A 16,555-nucleotide genomic window follows, 5' to 3' on the forward strand; every position below is an offset into this window, starting at 1 on the left:
CCAAATACGGATCCCTGGATGTTCTTAGAAACTGATCCTTCAGTCTCTCCAGGCCCCTCCTAACAAACCCATCTCACCCAGTGTTTGTGCAAACAGTCCAATTCCACACCTGGGAACGGGCAGACTCCACTTGCTACTGGAGAGCTGCTATCTGACTCGGGGGAGCGCTTCCCATCAGTGGGTTTCCAGGGGTCCCTGAAGGTTTGCTTACACTGTGGTCCCATGGAACCAAGAACGTGGCTGAGGCTACAGGCTGAGCTTATCAGCAAGGCGTCTCCCAGCGCATGAAGGGCGGGAGGCATTATCAGTTAATCAGTCTGTTTCTGGGAGGGAGCAAACAGCACCTAGCCCTCCACAACAAACTGTAACCAAGTGAGGACATGGGAAGAGGGGAAAGGAATAAAGAAACCCACTGTGCGGTCGTCAAGGACAGACCAGTGACGTGTTGAATGCAGTTAGACAACGGGGTTGGTCTGAGGAATATTTCAGGAGGGCGGGGCCTGTACCAGGTTGCCCCTGGAGGCAGTCACTTGAAGAGCTGGCCCTTCCCAACAGCCTCGCCTGACCCAGGCTGGGTGTCCTGTGGAGAGGTCAACAGGCAAGGCCTGCAGTGCACCCCTGCCTCCCGAGTTGGTGACCCACCCATCCTTTCAGAGGGCATCTTTCCAGTCACTCTGAGAGGCCTGCATCTTTTTAATACCAAAGGGTATGAGAACCACTGTGCCTGGTGCCCATAGCTGTGGGGACGGTCCAGCGTGGCCACCGACCTGTGCATAGAGAATGGCTGGGTGAAAGTGGCACAGCTTCCCCTGAGCTGACCACACCAGAGCATCTGACTGCTCCTCAGAACTGTGGCCATGAGGAAAGGCCTGGCATTGCCTCATGAGGACACCGGGTTCCAGTGAAGCCTGAAACTTAGGAACAACGATTTCATGAGGCCTCAGATCCCCACACAGATGTATTCATAACCAAGCCACAATCCTTTCAAAAAAATCGTTTGTTGTTTCAGAGCAATTTTAGAATCACAGAGAGACTGAGGGGAAAGTGTAGTATATTGTTTTTTAAAAAACATTTACAATGCATACAGAAATATGACTAAGATCCACTCCTAGACCTGAAGCAACCCAGGGCTGTGAACACCACTTCTTGCAATCCTGCCTGAAGAATTACAAGCAGGTTGCACATGGTAGCAGGCATGAGTTCATTAGAAAGGAAAAGGGGACATTCTTGCAGTAGAGCGGGGTCCTCTCAGAGAGGAGAGGGACCATGCACCCTCCTGTCTTCATTTTATTTGTGGAGTGGGGAGTTTCCAAGTTCCATCCAGGTTAACCTCTTGACTTTTGACTGACAGCAGGATGACATCAGACTCTCATGTCCCCACTGTACGTGATCTAATCCCATGGAGGGGAGGTTTTACTTTCATAATAAAATGCTAAAATCTAAGGCAACTCTGGGTCACCTTGGTCCCCACTGGCCAATTCTAGTTGGAACCTGTTGTTACAGATTTTATGGTTGGGAGCTTTGTTTCTAATTATCCTGTCCCCCTGGGTCCTGGAATCTCTGTGGTTTAGGATAAAGGACACGCAAGTCCCCCTTCAGGGTATCTTGTGTTCTCGCCATGGAGGAGCCTTTCCAGATTCTCTGTCTTGCAGAAAACAGGCTGTTTGTTGAGCAATGCAGTATATCCTACTGACTTAAGCCAGGTAGAGCCCCCGTGTCTCAGGTAAATTGCTTTTTTTTTTTTTTTTTTTTTTTCAGTGCTGGGGATTGAACTCAGGGCCTTAGTGCTTGTGAGGTGAGCACTCTACCAACTGAGCTAGCTCCCCAGCCCTAAATTGCTTTTTAAAAAAAAGCAAGTGGGGTCAGTGAGGAAGGCTCAGTCGACAGAATTATCCCCTTAACCTCATGTTCCCACCACTCATGTCTGCCTGCCACTTATCAGGAAGATTTCAGTCTTTGTCATCCACTCAGGAGAGGCGGTTGAACCACTGAACCCCATCCTGCTTTTGGTCACTTAGCACTGGGTGCTATTACTGTATCACTTAACATAGCACCTTCACCTGCCTTTTTTTTTTTTTTTTTTTTTTTTTTTTGGGTACTGGGGATTGAACTCAGGGCCTTGTGCTTACAAGGCAAGCACTCTACCAGCTGAGCTATCTCCCCAGCCCCACCTGCCTTCTTGAGACCAACACACTCCATGGCAGGTTCGAGCCCACAGGAACACACATATTGTATTATGGGAACCACCCAGGAGCTGCTGGCTGGTCACATGTGCCTGGGGAGGAAGAGGGCATGGTTTGGAGGCTCTCAGTGGCTTCCTGACCCTGTACCTCTGAGTAGGGTCGCGGTCCTGGTTCTAGGCCTCACTGAATCGGTAATTCAGGATGCTCCTGGCCTTTTGGCTCACTGAGTTAGGGTGCCAGCACGCAAGGGGACATCTTGGCAGGTGCAGAAAAGGTCATGAGTGTCTGCGGTGCAGGATGGAATCCAAGGCTCCGGCAGGCTGTCTGCAACTGTGGGGTGCGCAGACTCAGAACTTGCCCTAGAAGGGCAAGGGGGTCCGGGTCCTGTCCTCCGGGCAGCTAACATCGGAGGACGAGTGCGAGAGCGGGAGCTCGGAGGCCAGCGCAGTGCTGCAGTTATCCTCCTGTCCCCGTCCCCAAGCATCGACTCTGCATGCGGGGCGGTCCAGCTGACCGCAACCCGCGACCCGCACTTGGATGAGGACGGAGGCAGACCCAAGGTGGACCGACCAGTGCCCGCGTGGGAAGCCTGGGCAGGAGCAGGAGGGCTTCCAGAGGCCAACAAGGCCGCGCGGTAACTGCGGCGCGAAGCCTGAGAGCTGACCAACCACTGCGAACGCCAGCCCGCGATTCGCTCATTGGTCTAGCTGGAAGGGGCGGGCACACTAGCGCGCTAATCCAATGCCGGCGGGCGGATCTCTAGGAGGCCGCCTTGCTCGAGCACGCATGCGCGATAGGGCACGCGGCCTCTGATTGGCGGCGCTGCGCAATGGGGCGGGGCCACGGCACTGACAGTTGTTGGGGGAGGGCGAGCCGAGGAAGAGGGAGGGAGTGTAAATAGAGCGAGGGCGGCGCGGCGGCGGCCCCCACCACCTCCGGGTGACCCGCGAGGAGCCCGAGGGAGATGGATGAAGATGAGCAGGAGCAGCGGCGCAGGAAGGTGGAAGCCGGGAGAGCGAAGGTAAACGGCGGCACTCTCATCCTCCCCACTGCTCAGGCGGCTCTGGTGCTAGCCACTGCCGCCTGCCAAGAGCAGACGCGGTCGGGTGGGAGCCACCGCTGATGCTCTGCCCTTCCCGCCGACTCTGTTAGAAGGCCCTTTTTGGCCGCCGCCATCTTGAATCGGCCGCCCTTGCCCGGCCCCTCCCTCCCTGCGGACGCAGCCAATCAACGACCAGGATGTGGGCGGGGTACGCCGGGGCGGCGCGGGGCACGCTGGGGCGGCCGGAGCAAGCCGGGACCGCGCGGGGCACGCCGGGGATGTGCGGCGCCTGCGCAGCGGGCTTGCGCGCACCCCTGCCGTGCCCCCGCGTCTCCCGAGGGGCGTCTCCCGAGGGGCGCGGTCCCTGGTACTGGTGCCCCTAGTGCTCCGAGGGCCTGTGCCTGCCGGGCTGGCCTAGGTCTCTTCTCCGCGCCCGTCGTTTTAAACGGCGTCCACAGTGCCCCTGTCCTGGAGACGTGCTGTCCTTGAACCTGCGGGAGTCCCCGGTGGTCCCGATGCCGAGGGGCCCGGGTTCTCGGCGTCGGGTGCTTGCCCCCTTCGGCCCCAGCTCTTACGCTGAAAGGAGCAAGTGCCTGGGGAGCAGCACCGGCGAAGGACGGCCCGGGCCCCGCAGGCCGACACGTCCGCGCCCGGCTGGGGGGCCCCGAGGTTTCCCGCGCCGCAGGCCAGCTGGGCCGTGCGGCGCCCCGAGCTTGCCGAACCACGCCGGCCCTTGTCCTCCGTGGAGTCAGCCACGGGGCCCCTGTGCTACCAAAGCTTTCGGAATACACGGGCGGGCGGGGCGTGGCCCCGACGGGACAGCAGTGTCCGGTGGCGGGCCGCCTCTTGCAGCCGCCTGCGACGGCGCGGCTCGGGCCGGTGCCTTTTCCTCCCGCTGCACGTGCGGCGCACACCCAGGCCCGGAGCCGGGAGCCCGAGCCGACCGGGCGCCCCGGCTTGTGCGGTTTGTGAACGGCAGTAGAGGAGCTGGAGGGAGAGGGAGCCTTGGAGGGAGCGGCCGGCGGCGCAGTGCTGCCGAGGGGGCTGTCTCGGGTGTGGAGGGCGCCGAGGTGGATGAGAGGCAGTGTTGGTCTTCAGAGGTCGCCGCCCCGTGAGAGGTCTGCGCGGAACCGTCTGTTGTGTACGTGAGTGCCGAGCATGTTTGCTTGTGCAGCCCAGAGGTCGTTTGAGGGAGCGGAGGGCCGCCGTGGAGAGCTTGGCGTGGGACTGTCCTTGTGAGCCAGGTGTGTGGGAGCTGGTGCACGCATGTGGTGGACACTCTCCCGTCTCGGGGCTGCGCTGCCTCCCGAGGGCAGTACTCTGGCGGTCCCTGGCGCTTTGGTGAGCTGTGTCAGGAAAATTAGAACATCAGGTTCTGTTAAGGGAGATGTTAGATTGACCTGGCTTAATTAATTTTTTGCTATTTCTGTACCTTATCTCAGAATCTATGGCTAGGAAATTTTGGCTGGGCGATATATTTCCTTGATTGGGGGAAAATGGGGGCAAGAATGGAATGGTTTAGCTTTCAAATAATTTTGAGCCTTAAATATATCTCGATTAAGCTTTCAGGGTTTTAAGTAGATGTATTTAAAAATTTTTATTTTTCTGTACACTGCCAAGGGTTAGAAAAGCAATTCTGCCCGTCTGTAACTAGGCCTAACAGTCCTCATCTGTAGGCTGTATGCCATTCAGAACTCTGTGCTGGCCTCATAGATGTCAATGCAGGGTTAGGAAACTGGTCCGGTGGCCAGGTGTGGCCGAGTGGGCCCACTCAGTCCCAGCCACATGTTCCCCACAAGCCTGCTGACTTTATGGGTCTGTTACTTTTTCCTCACTTACCTCTGCCTTTACTATTTTTCCACATTTCTGCGCAGCTTGCTCACTTCCGACAGAGAAAAACAAAAGGTGACTGTACGAATTCGAAGAAAAAGACGTCGAAGAGGAAGGGCTCGGCTGTCGATGCGTCTGTCCCGGAGGAGGGTCCGTTAGCCCCCCAGGACAGTGGGCACCTTGGAGGAGGGGACCTTGGCAGAAGCACATCATGCAGCCTCACACCGGATGCTCAGAGAGGGGCTTGTGCAGCTCAGGTAGGTTACCCAGGGTTGTGTTTTCACACTCTGCCTGCTTTCTAGTTACTGCTTGCTAATCTACTAAAAGTGATCCATTTTTGTCTTTCAAGTGAGGAAAGATGGTTTTATTTTAGTTTATTAAAGGTGAGTAAATTTCAGTGGTTTGACTCTTACTCAATGCTTTGGTCTTTAATCTACATGATGTTGAGAAGATTTGGATCCATTGCTTAAAGGAGAGTGTCATTTGGTGCTTTGGTAGTGGAAGTTTTGTACACTTATGTCCTTTGTGTGTGGTTGAGTATGTGTGTCAGCCCCCCAGGATGTGTGTGCAGCTGGGTTGTGCAGGCTTAGGTGTTTGCTAGTATGAGCTGGTAAACTCCTTTTTCTAGAATTTGGCCCCTGAGTCATGATGAGCCTGGCTTACCTCACTGTTACCAGCATATAAAAACGTGTGCTTGTCTGTCTGCATCCCAGACCTTGCCTGGTGTTCCGGGTGCCCTGGGCAGCCTGCTGGGGCCTCAGAGCCCATCGTGGGGGTCTCCCTTCTGTTCTGCACTCTGTCCTGTGACCTTGCTTGGTCATTGTTCCTGTTGTTCACCAGCGTCTTTCTCTCGTTTGGGGCAGTCAGCTCCTCCCTGCAGCTCCGGAGGTGTTTCCCGCCCAGGCTCTTTGAGGAGAATAACTCATAGTGTATGATTTACATTTCACAACTTTTAAAAATTTCCAAGTCAGAGAAGTCTTTTTATTATTTTTATTTTTATAATTTTTTTTTAACATATGAACTCAAATATTTATTATTCATTTCAAAATTACCCTTTTTGCGAGTACATGTCTACTTACAATTTTCTTTTTCAATTTTTTAAAACTTTTTTTATTAAAATCTTTTTATTTTTACAGACTGCATTTTGATTCATTGTACACAAATGGTACAACTTTTCATTTCTATGGTTGTACACAATGTAGATTCACACCATTCATGTAATCATACGTATACATAGGTAATACTATCTGTTTCATTCTACTATTTTTCTGTCCCCCACCCCATTTTCCTCTACACCATCCAAAGTTCCTTCATTCTTCTCTTCCCTCTGCCACTTCGCCTCGTTATATATCGTCATGCATTTATCAGAGAAAACATTCGACCTTTGGTTTTTTGGGCTTGGCCTGTTTCACTTAGCATGATATTCTGCAGCTTCATCTATTTACCAGTAAATGCCATAATTGTATTCTTTATGACTGAGTTATATTCCATTGTGTATATATACCACAGTTTCTTTATCCATCTGTCAATTGAAAGGCATCTAGGTTGGTTCCGCAAACTAGCTATTGTGAATTGAGCTGCTATTGTGTTGTGGCTGCATCACTGTAGTATGCTGATTTTAAGTCCTTTTTGTATAAACCGAGGAGTGGGATAACTGGGTCAAATGGTGGGTCCATTCCAAGCTTTCTGAGGAATCTCCATACTGCTTTCAAGAGTGGCTGCACCAATTTGCAACTCCATCAGCAATGTATGAGTGTACCTTTTTCCCCACATCCATGCCAACAGTTATTATTGCTTGTGTTCTTGATAATAGCCATTCTAATTGGGGTTAGATGAAATCTTAGGGTGGTTTTAATTTCATTTCTCTAATTACTAGGGATGATGGGCACTTTTTCATATATTTGTTGATCACTGGTATATTTTCTTCTGTGAAATGTCTGCCCAATTCCTTAGCCCATTTATCGATTGGGTTCTTTGTATTTTTGGTGTAAAGTTTTTTAAGGTTTTATAAACTTTGGAGATTAGTGCTCTGTCTGAAGTGTATATGGAAAAGATTTTCTCCTACTCTGTAGGCTCTCTTTTCACATTATTGTTTCCTGTGCTGAGAAAAAACTTTTTAGTTTGAATCTATCCCATTTATTGATTCTTGCTTTTATTTCTTGTGCTCTGGGGGTCTCGTTAAGGAAGACTGGTCCTAAGCCAACGTGATGGAGATTCAGTCCTACTTTTTCTTCTATCTGGTGAAAGGTCTCATGCCTAATTCCTAGATCATTGATCCATTTTGAGTTGAGTTTTGTACCGGGTGAGATATAGGGGTTTAGTTTCATTTTACTGCATATGAATTTCCAGTTTTGCCAGCACCATTTGTTGAACAGGCTATCTTTTCTCCATTGTAAGTTTTTGGCACCTTTGTCATAACTGTACTTATGTGGGTATGTCTCTGTGTCTTCTATCCTGTACCATTGGTCTACCTGTCTATTTTGGTGCGAATACCATTCCGTTTTGGTTACTATTGCTTTATAGTAGAGTTTAAGGTCTGGTATTGTGATACCTCCTGCATCACTCTTCCTGCCCAGGATTGCTTTGGCTATTCTGGGTCTTTTGTTCTTCCAGATGAATTTCATGATTGCCTTTTCTATTTCTATGAGAAATGTCATAGGGATCTTAATTGGAATTGTGTTAAATCTGTATAGCACCTTTGGAAGTATGACCATTTTGATAATATTAATTCTGCCTATCCAAGAACATGGGAGATCTTTCCATCTTCTAAGGTCTTCCTCAATTTCTTTCTTCAATGTTTTGTAGTTTTCATTGTAGAGATCTTTCACCTCTTTGGTTAGATTGATTCTCAAGTATTTTATTTTGTTTGAGGCTATTGTGAATGGAGTTGTTTTCCTCATTTCCCTTTCAGATGTTTCATAGCTTATGTATAAAATTGCTTTAGATTTATGCGTGTTGATTTTATAGCGTGCTATTTTGCTCAATACATTTATGAGGTCTAGAAGTTTTCTGGTGGAGTTTTTTGGATCCTCTAAATATAGAATCATGTATTCAGCTTGAATTCCTCTTTTCCTATTCATACCCTTTAATTTCTTTAGTCTGTCTAATTGTGCTGGCTAGTATTTCAAGGACGATGTTGAATAGAAGTGGTGAAAGAGGACATCCCTGTCTTGTTTCAGTTTTTAAAGGGAATGCCTTCAGTTTTTCTCCATTAAGAATGATGTTGGCCGTGGGCTTAGCATAAATATATGCCTTTACATTGTTGAGGTATGTTCCTACTATCTCTATTTTTTCTAGTGTTTTGAGCATGAAAGGGTGTTATATTTTGTCAAATGCTTTCTCTGCATAAATTGAAATAACCATATGATTCTTAACCTTAGGTCTTTTGATGTGATGAATTACATTTACTGATTTCGGGATGGTGAACCAACCTTGCATTCCCAGGATGAACCCCACTTGATCGTGATGCACTGTCTTCTTAATATGTTTTTGGACGTGGTTTGCCAGGATTTTGTTAAGGATATTTTTGCATCTGTATTCATCAATGATATTTTGATCTAAAATTCATCTAAAATTTTCTTTCCTTGATGTGCCTTTGCCTGGTTTGAGTATGAGGGTGATATTAGCTTCATAGAATGAGTTTGATAGGGTTCCCTCCTTTTCTGTTTCCTGGAATACTTTGAGAAATATTGGAATGAGTTCTTTTTTGTAGGACTTGTAGAACTTTGCTGAGAATCCATTTGGTCCTGGGCTTTTCTTAGTTGGTAGACTTTTGAGGGCTTTTTCTATTTCATTGCTTGATATTGATCTGTTTAAATTGTGTATGTCCTCCTGGTTCAGTTTGGGAGGATCATATGTCTCTAGAAATTTGTCGATGTCTTCAGTATTTTCTGTTTTGTCGGAATACAGATTTTCAAAGTAGCTTCTCATTATGTTATGTATCTCAGTGGTGTCTGTCATGATATTTCCTTTTTTCATCAGAAATTTTAGTAATTTGAGTTTTCTCTCTCCTCTTTGTTAGTGTGGCTAAGGGTTTGTCTATTTACTTTTTCGAAGAACCAACTTTTGTTTTGTCAATTTTTTGAATTGTTTCTTTTGTTTCAATTTCATTGATTTCAGCTCTGATTTTAATTATTTCCTGTTTTCTACTACTTTTGGTGTTGTTCTGTTCTTCTTTTTCTAGGGCTTTGAGCTGTAATGTTAGGTCATTTAGTTGTTGACTTTTTATTCTTTTCTTGAACGTGCTCCATGCAATGAATTTTCCTCTTAGTATTGCTTTCATAGTGTCCCAGAGATTTTGATATGTTGTATCATCGTTCTCATTTCCCTCTTAAGAATTTTTTTTTATCTCCTCCCTGATGTTTTCTGTTTTCCATGCTTCATTCATTAGCATATTATTTAGTCTCCAGGTGTTGGAGTAATTTCTGTTTTTTATTTTGTCATTGATTTCTACTCTCAGTCCATTATGATCTGATAGAACACAAGGCAGTATCTCTATTATTTTGCATTTCCTAAGGACTGCTTTGAGGCATAACATATGGTCTATTTTCGAGAAGGTTCTGTGTGTTGCTGAGAAGAAAGTGAATCTGCTCTTTGATGGATGGAATATTCTATATATGTCTGTTAAGTCTAAGTTACTGATTGTGTTATTGAGTTCTGTGGTTTCTTTGTTTAGTTTTTGTTTGAAGATCTATCTAGTGGTGACAGCGGTGCATAAAGTCACCCAGAATTATTGTGTTGTGGTCTGTTTGATTCCTGGAATTGAGAAGGATTTGTTTGATGTCCAGGGATGCACCGTTGTTTGGGGCATAAATATTTATGATCGTTATGTCTTCCTGATTTATGGTTCCCTTAAGCAGTGAAATGTCCTTCTTTATCCCTTCTGACTAACTTTGGCTTGAAGTCCACTTTATCTGAAATAAGGATGGAAACCCCCACTTTTTTACTGAGTCCATGTGTGGTAGGTTTTTCCTCATCCTTTCACCTTTAGTCTGTGGATGTCTTTTTCTATGAGATGAGTCTCTTGAAGTCAGCATATTGTTGGATCTTTCTTTTTAACCCATTCTGCCAGTCTATGTCTTTTGATTGATGAGTTTGGGCCATTAACATTCAAGGTTATTATTGAGATATGATTTGTATTCCCAGTCATTTGGGCTTATTTTTGGTTTTTAACTTGACTTGGTTTCTCCTTTGGTTTTTCCTTTAAGGTAGTTCCTCCCTTTGCTGACCTACATTGTTGTTTTTCATTTCCTCCTCATGGAATATTTTGTTGAGAATATTCTGTAGTGCAGGCTTTCTATTTGTAAATTCTTTTAACTTTTGTTTATCGTGGAAGGATTTTATTTTGTCTTCTAATCTGAAGGTTAGTTTTGCTGGGTATAGGATTCTTGGTTGGCATCCATGTTCTTCCAGAGCTTGAAATATGTTGTACCAGGTCCTTCTAGCTTTTAGAGTCTGGGCTGAGAAATCTGCGGATATCTGTATTGGTTTCCCCCATATGTAATCTAATGCTTTCTCTTGCAACCTTCAAAATCCTATATTTTGGACGTTAGGCATTTTCATTGTAATGTGCCTTGGTGTGGATCTGTTGTGATTTTGTGCATTTGGTGTTCTGTAAGCCTCTTGTATTTGATTTTTCATTTCATTCTTCAGGTTTGGGAAATTTTCTGATATTATTTCATTGAATAGGTTGTTCATTTCTTTGGTTTGTATCTCTGTGCATTCCTCAATCCGGATAATTCTTAAATTTGGTCTTTTTATTATGTCCCATAGTTCTTGGAGGTTCTGTTCATGATTTCTTACCATCTTCTCTGTTTGGGCAACTTTATTTTCAAGATTAAATATTTTGTCTTCATTGTCTGAGGTTCTGTCTTCCAAGTGGTCTAGTCTTTTGGTGATGCTTTCCATTGAGTTTTTTATTTGCTTCATTGTTTCCTTTAGTTCAAGGATTTCCGTTTGGGTTTTTTTGAGAATCTCTCTTTGTTGAAATGATCTTTTGCTTCTTGCACTTGCTCTTTCAACTGCTTATTGGTATGATCATTCATTGCCTGCCTTTGCTCTCTTATCTCATCCTTTGCTTCATGAATCATTTTAATTATGTATAATCTGACGTCCTTTTCTGATATTTCTTATACCATGCTGTCACAGGATTCTATTAATATAGAATCTAGATTTGTTTGGATCATTTTCTTCCCTTGTTTTTTCATGTTGTTCATGTATCTTCCCCTCTAGCAGTGCAGATCTGGGGTACTGCAGTTTCCTCCCTATAGGCTTATAGTGGCCCTACAGGTTTCCAAAACCTTTTCTTTAAGGGGAGATCAATATTAGCAGTGCTCAGTTCTGACAGTATGCAACCCTAAACCAAATAACCCCATGAGGACATTAACAATATTGGCATAATAAACAGAATGAGTTCAATTATTAGCTTCAGTATAACAAACAGATTTGCAATAAGGTCTGCAGTTTCTAATGGAGGATGAAGAGGTTGTGGAGGGGTGTAGGATGTAGCTGTTAATGGGATAAGAAAAGAGTATATAGAAGTTCTAGAGCATAGAAAGAGTGAGAGTGTAATCAAAAGAAGTTGGTTGTTAGCATGAGAAAAGGGAGAAAGAGACTCTGAGGGAACAGGTAAACAAAAGGAAGGTAGACCAAGAAAAGTAAAGAAATAAAAACTTAAAATTTTTCAAAAAGGAAGAAAACAAAAAGAAAAAAGAAAAAAAAACCTGGACTACAGTCATACAGTATTCAAACCTCCCAGTGTTCAGTAGTCTGATGCGTGAGAGGTAGGATGGGATTTGCCCCACCTAAAGATGGGACTTCCAAATATGTGGGCTAATGGGGAGCTGCAGCACGGGGGTGTGAGCGTGGTTGGCTGGAGGTCCTAGAGGCAGGGTATGGTCGGTCTGTTTGAGGGATCCTGGAGGCGAGGAATAGTCAGTCTGGGGGTCCTGGTGGCAGGGAGCAGTCAGTCAGTCTGGGGGCCCTGGAGGCAGGGAGTCATTGGTTGGGCTGAGGGGTCCTGGAGACAGGGCTTAATCAGTCTGGCCAGGGGTCCTACAGATCCCGGATGTTGTCTAAATGGCAGCAACCACATGTAACCAAACCTGCAGGTGCTGTGACAGTGAACTTCCAGGCAACAGCAGGCAGCTGGCGCTCCACTGGCGGTCTGCGGTCAGTCTGCTGACTGCTGTCGGACAATTGGCAGGTGAACCTCGGGTGGTGGATGATGGGTAGGTGAAAGGCAGGTGATGGACAGGCAAGAGGTAGGCAAATGGCAGATGATAGGTGCCAGTCAGGGAGCAATCTGCACTCAAAAAGTAGTCGATATGCTGGTTGACTGCAGGTGATCACAGTAGACAAATGGGATAAACAGCAGGGATCCATAAGCAGCAAAAACTGCCTCACCAAGAAACAGATGTCCTCTGCTTGAAACCCAAGTTTTGGAGGGACAAGGAACACAGCCTCCCTCGTGTCTGCCATCTTGGATCCACCGAGAAGTCTTTTTAAATTAAACATTTTATAATTTTTAGCTTTCATTTTTGAAGTAATGTTAGACTGAACAAAAGGTTCATGAAGACTGGCACATAGTTCCTGGAGACCCTTACCAGTTTGTGAAATGCTACGTGGTCTTCATATGGTTTCCAGAGTTCATTTTGGCTTATGTGGAAGCAGGGACATGAGTCAACGATGGTCTTGTTTAGGGTTTGACCCTTGTTCCACTGATCCCCTTTTAGTCCAGCCTCCTCTTGTGTTCCAGTGTCCTGCCTCCCTGGCTTCCTCCAGTCTGGGATAGCCTAGGGATGTGAAAGAAAAAAAATGTATGCAGGCATACACACACATCTGTCTGTATTGATCAAAAACTGTGAGCTCATCCTAATACCCTCAGTCGTAAACCAACTCCACAGCATTTGTGATAGTAAGAAATCTGGCTGTCTTTATCTATTATGTACTTACTTAATTGATCCATCCTACAATCCAAATGAGTTTCAAAATTGCTAGTCTACATTCCTCTGAAGAACAAATTTACTCTGGGCTTGGTGACCATGCCTGTAATCCCAGTAACTGGGGAGGCTGAGGCAGGATTCAAGTTTGAGGCCAGTCTGGGCAACTTGGCGAGGCTGTCTCAAAAAATAAAAATGGCATGGGTACAGGTCAGTGGTAAAGCGACCCTGGGTTCAGTCCCCAGTACTGCAAAAAGAAAAAAGAGAAAAAAGAAAAAGAAAAGATTTATTTCTTGAAGTAAACTATTTGTGTACAGTTCTTTTTGTCTTTAGTGTAAGAATATGGTCAAAACATGTTCCACAGTTATTAGGTTAGGTTTTTAAAATTCTTTACCTCTTTATTGTGGTTATTGTATTCATTTATAACACTTTCATTTATTTTACTGTTTTTATTCTGTTTTGGTTCCTCTCCTATCTAGGTTGATTTTATTTAATTATCTGTTGAGTAAGTCAAACACTGCCATGATTCTAAAACTCAACAGAAGCTAGGGAAGCTGAGGCAGGAGGATCACAAGTTAGAGACCAGCCTCAGCAATTTAATGAGACCTGTCTCAAAAAATTAAAAGGTCTGGGGATATAGCTCAGTGGCAGAGCTCCCATAGGTTCAGTCCCTAGTACGAGACAGAAACAAAGAAAAACAACTCAAACTCAGAGACACACTTATCCTGCTACACCTCGTGTCCTTTCCACCCTGTTCCTGCCGATCTGGAGACAGCAGCCTCTTAGCTTCCGGTTTGCTCTCCCTGTATTTCTAGGACGGGAGGACACTCACGCACGTGTTCTCACATCCCTTTTTTACATGCAGTGTATACTGTAGGTAGTGTTTTGTTGCGGGGCAGGGTACTGAGGATTGAACCCAAGGGCACCTAATCACTGAGCCACACCCACCCCTTTATTTTTATTTTCAGACAGGGTCTCCCTGAGTTGCCTAGGACCTCCCTAAGGTGCTGAGGTGGCCTCTAACTTGCCACCTTCTGCCTCAACCTGCTGCGTTGCTGGGGTTGCAGGTGTGCTCCACTGCGCCTGGCTGTAGGAAATCTCTTGCGCTTGCCTTTCTTCCTGTGACATCATACCTTGAAGCCATTCCATTTCTATTGAGAGGTCGCCTTCCTTCAGTTGTCAGAGCCCCGGGGCTGGGGTGGGGTGGGGAGCCTTTGAGCAGGTGCATCACCATTTATCCAGCTGTCCCTGTGAGTGGTTTTGTGGGTTGTTCTGTATTTCGCTTTACAAGCAGTACTGAGGTAAAAAACCTTGCACATATACTTTTATATCATTAGAGGTGTGTTTTTGGGGTCAATTCCTGCAAGTTGTCAAAAGGTAAGTGCACATTGTTTTGTTGGATGTGACTTGGGATTTCCACCGGCAAGGTGTGAGCTTGCCTGTTCCCCATAGTCCCGCAGACACGGCGGCTGGACACTTCTTAGCCTTCTGGCAGCTGGATGCATGTTTCATTTCTCTTGGATCAATGCTCAGGACTTGTAGGGCTGGATTCTATGGTAGTGTGTGTTTAAAAGTATCTGCCAGAAACAGTCTTCTCAAGGGGATGTCCCACTTTGCACCCCTGCAGTGTTGGAGGGTTCCCATCCCTCCTGTCTGTGTCAGCACTGACTGTGGTCAGTCTTCTCCATTCTGGACCTTCTAGGGAGGGCGTAATGATGTTTTGGCTGGCTTTAACTTGCATTTCCCTGGGGATCAATAATGTTGGTCATCCTCAATTTGCCATCTCTGTACCTGGTTCGGTGAAAGTTCTGTTCAAGTGTTTTCCTTTAAAAGAGAGGGAATAACAGGTGATTAAAATGGTTTAAAATGACCATCTGAATTTTGAGACTTGTTTGTATGTTCTGGATGCAAGTTCTTTATCAGATACATCTTTTCATGTATTTTCTTCCTGTTTGTGGTTTGTCTTTATTCTCCTAATAATGCCTTTTGAAGAGCAAAATATTTTAATGAACTTGGATTTATCAGTTCTTTTTTCTGTGGGTTGTACTTTAAATTTTTTTTTCTTTTAGTTTCTCTTGCTTTATTTGCTTTATTGTTAGACACGATGTATCAACATGTAAAACAGAGAAGAACAGTGATACTCTTGGGCCTCAAAAACTGCAAGGAGAGCAGAGGTCCCTCCCAGAAACTTTTCTTAAAGTACAAGGCATCCAAGTGATTGAGCCAAGATGTGGAAGGAAGACCAGAGCCAAGAGAGAAGTGGACTAAAGGCTCCTCTCTTCTCCAGAGCCAGGGCAGTCCTGGGAAGCCTCTACCAGCAGCCAGTCCATGGAGGCAGGATGCTGCCCCAGGGAAGAGTACCCAGAAAGCACTTCATCTTGAGGGAGAGAAGGGCGATTTTACAGGGTAACTAAAAGCACCTTCCTCCCGTTCCCAAATGAGGAAAAGGAAAGTATAGTGCTTCCCACCCCAGCTGCCCTGGAACTGATGCCCTCACAGGTAGCGTTTACCAAAACCTGCCCCAGCTCAGACCCTGAGTGACTCCCCAGGTGCCTGACGTTGACCGGGGTGGGGCGCTGAGGCAGGGCAAACAGATCTTTATTTGCAGTTGTCACTGGGGCCCTTTTGTGCTATTTGTTTGTTTGCTAGCCTGCTCTTCAGCTGCGTGGCCAGGCGCAAAGCTTAGATGACATCTTGCAGGACTGAGATTAAGATCTTTTAATTAAATTTTTTTTCTTTTCTCTTTTTTTGGGTGGGTTGTATTTTTGGTGTCAGAGCTAAGAACTTTGCCTACCAGTGTTTCTCAACATTTATTTTGCTTCTGCCCTCTTAAGGAGATTTTTAGACTTTTTTTGTTTTCCTACCCTCATGAAATTTTAATACCATAGAGGTAAGAATTTTTTAATGTGCTTTGCACTTGTATGTTAAGAATGACAAATGCAATCCCAGCGGCTCGGGAGGCTGAGGCAGGAGGATCGCAATTGCAAAGATAGCCTCACCTAAAAGCAAGGCACTAAGCAACTCAGTGAGATCCTATCTCTAAACAAAATACAAAATAGAGCTGGGGATGTGACTCAGTGGTTGAGTGCCCCTGAGTTCAATCCCGGTACCAAAAAACAAAACAAAACAAATATAAATCTTAATTTTTAAGTAGAAATAAAAAGCTATTAGAACCTAGACAGAGACCTTACACAAATATGAACCCCAAATGGGTCATATACTTAAATACAAGATGCAAAACTAAAACTTCCAGGAGAAAACCTACATGACCTGTGTTTGGAGATAAGTTTTTAGTTACAAAACCATAAGCAGTCTGTGAAAGAACCAAATGCTAAGTAGGACTTAGTAAAATACAGAAAATTCTCTGTAAAAGAGAGTATTCACAGAATGGAAAGACATACCAGAAATGGGGAAATTAGAAAACACATGTCTGATATGAACTGTGTTCCTCATAAATTAAAAGAACTTAGCTGGGTGTTGTGGACACACCTGTCATCCCACACCTAGGGAGGCTGAGGCAGGAGGATGGCAAGTTCGAGGAACATAGTAAGGTCCTAAAC

At 45.6% G+C, this 16,555-nt stretch overlaps 1 protein-coding gene across 12 annotated transcripts in view; it reads left to right on the forward strand.

Moving 5' to 3' along the window:
* The first annotated feature begins 3,054 nt into the window (after positions 1-3,054).
* Pcnt (pericentrin) overlaps positions 3,055-16,555 on the forward strand; it is a 91,829-nt gene continuing 78,328 nt past the window's right edge. For all 12 annotated transcript variants that reach the window (XM_047565152.1, XM_047565146.1, XM_047565151.1 and 9 more), the window contains exons 1-2: positions 3,055-3,204; positions 5,100-5,312. In XM_047565152.1, the coding sequence (XP_047421108.1) occupies positions 3,148-3,204; positions 5,100-5,312 (270 nt within the window). In that variant the 5' untranslated portion in view covers positions 3,055-3,147. The remainder of the gene's footprint in view (positions 3,205-5,099; positions 5,313-16,555) is intronic.

Source organism: Sciurus carolinensis, chromosome 9 (genome assembly GCF_902686445.1).
Source record: "Sciurus carolinensis chromosome 9, mSciCar1.2, whole genome shotgun sequence".
Lineage (NCBI taxonomy): Eukaryota > Metazoa > Chordata > Mammalia > Rodentia > Sciuridae > Sciurus > Sciurus carolinensis.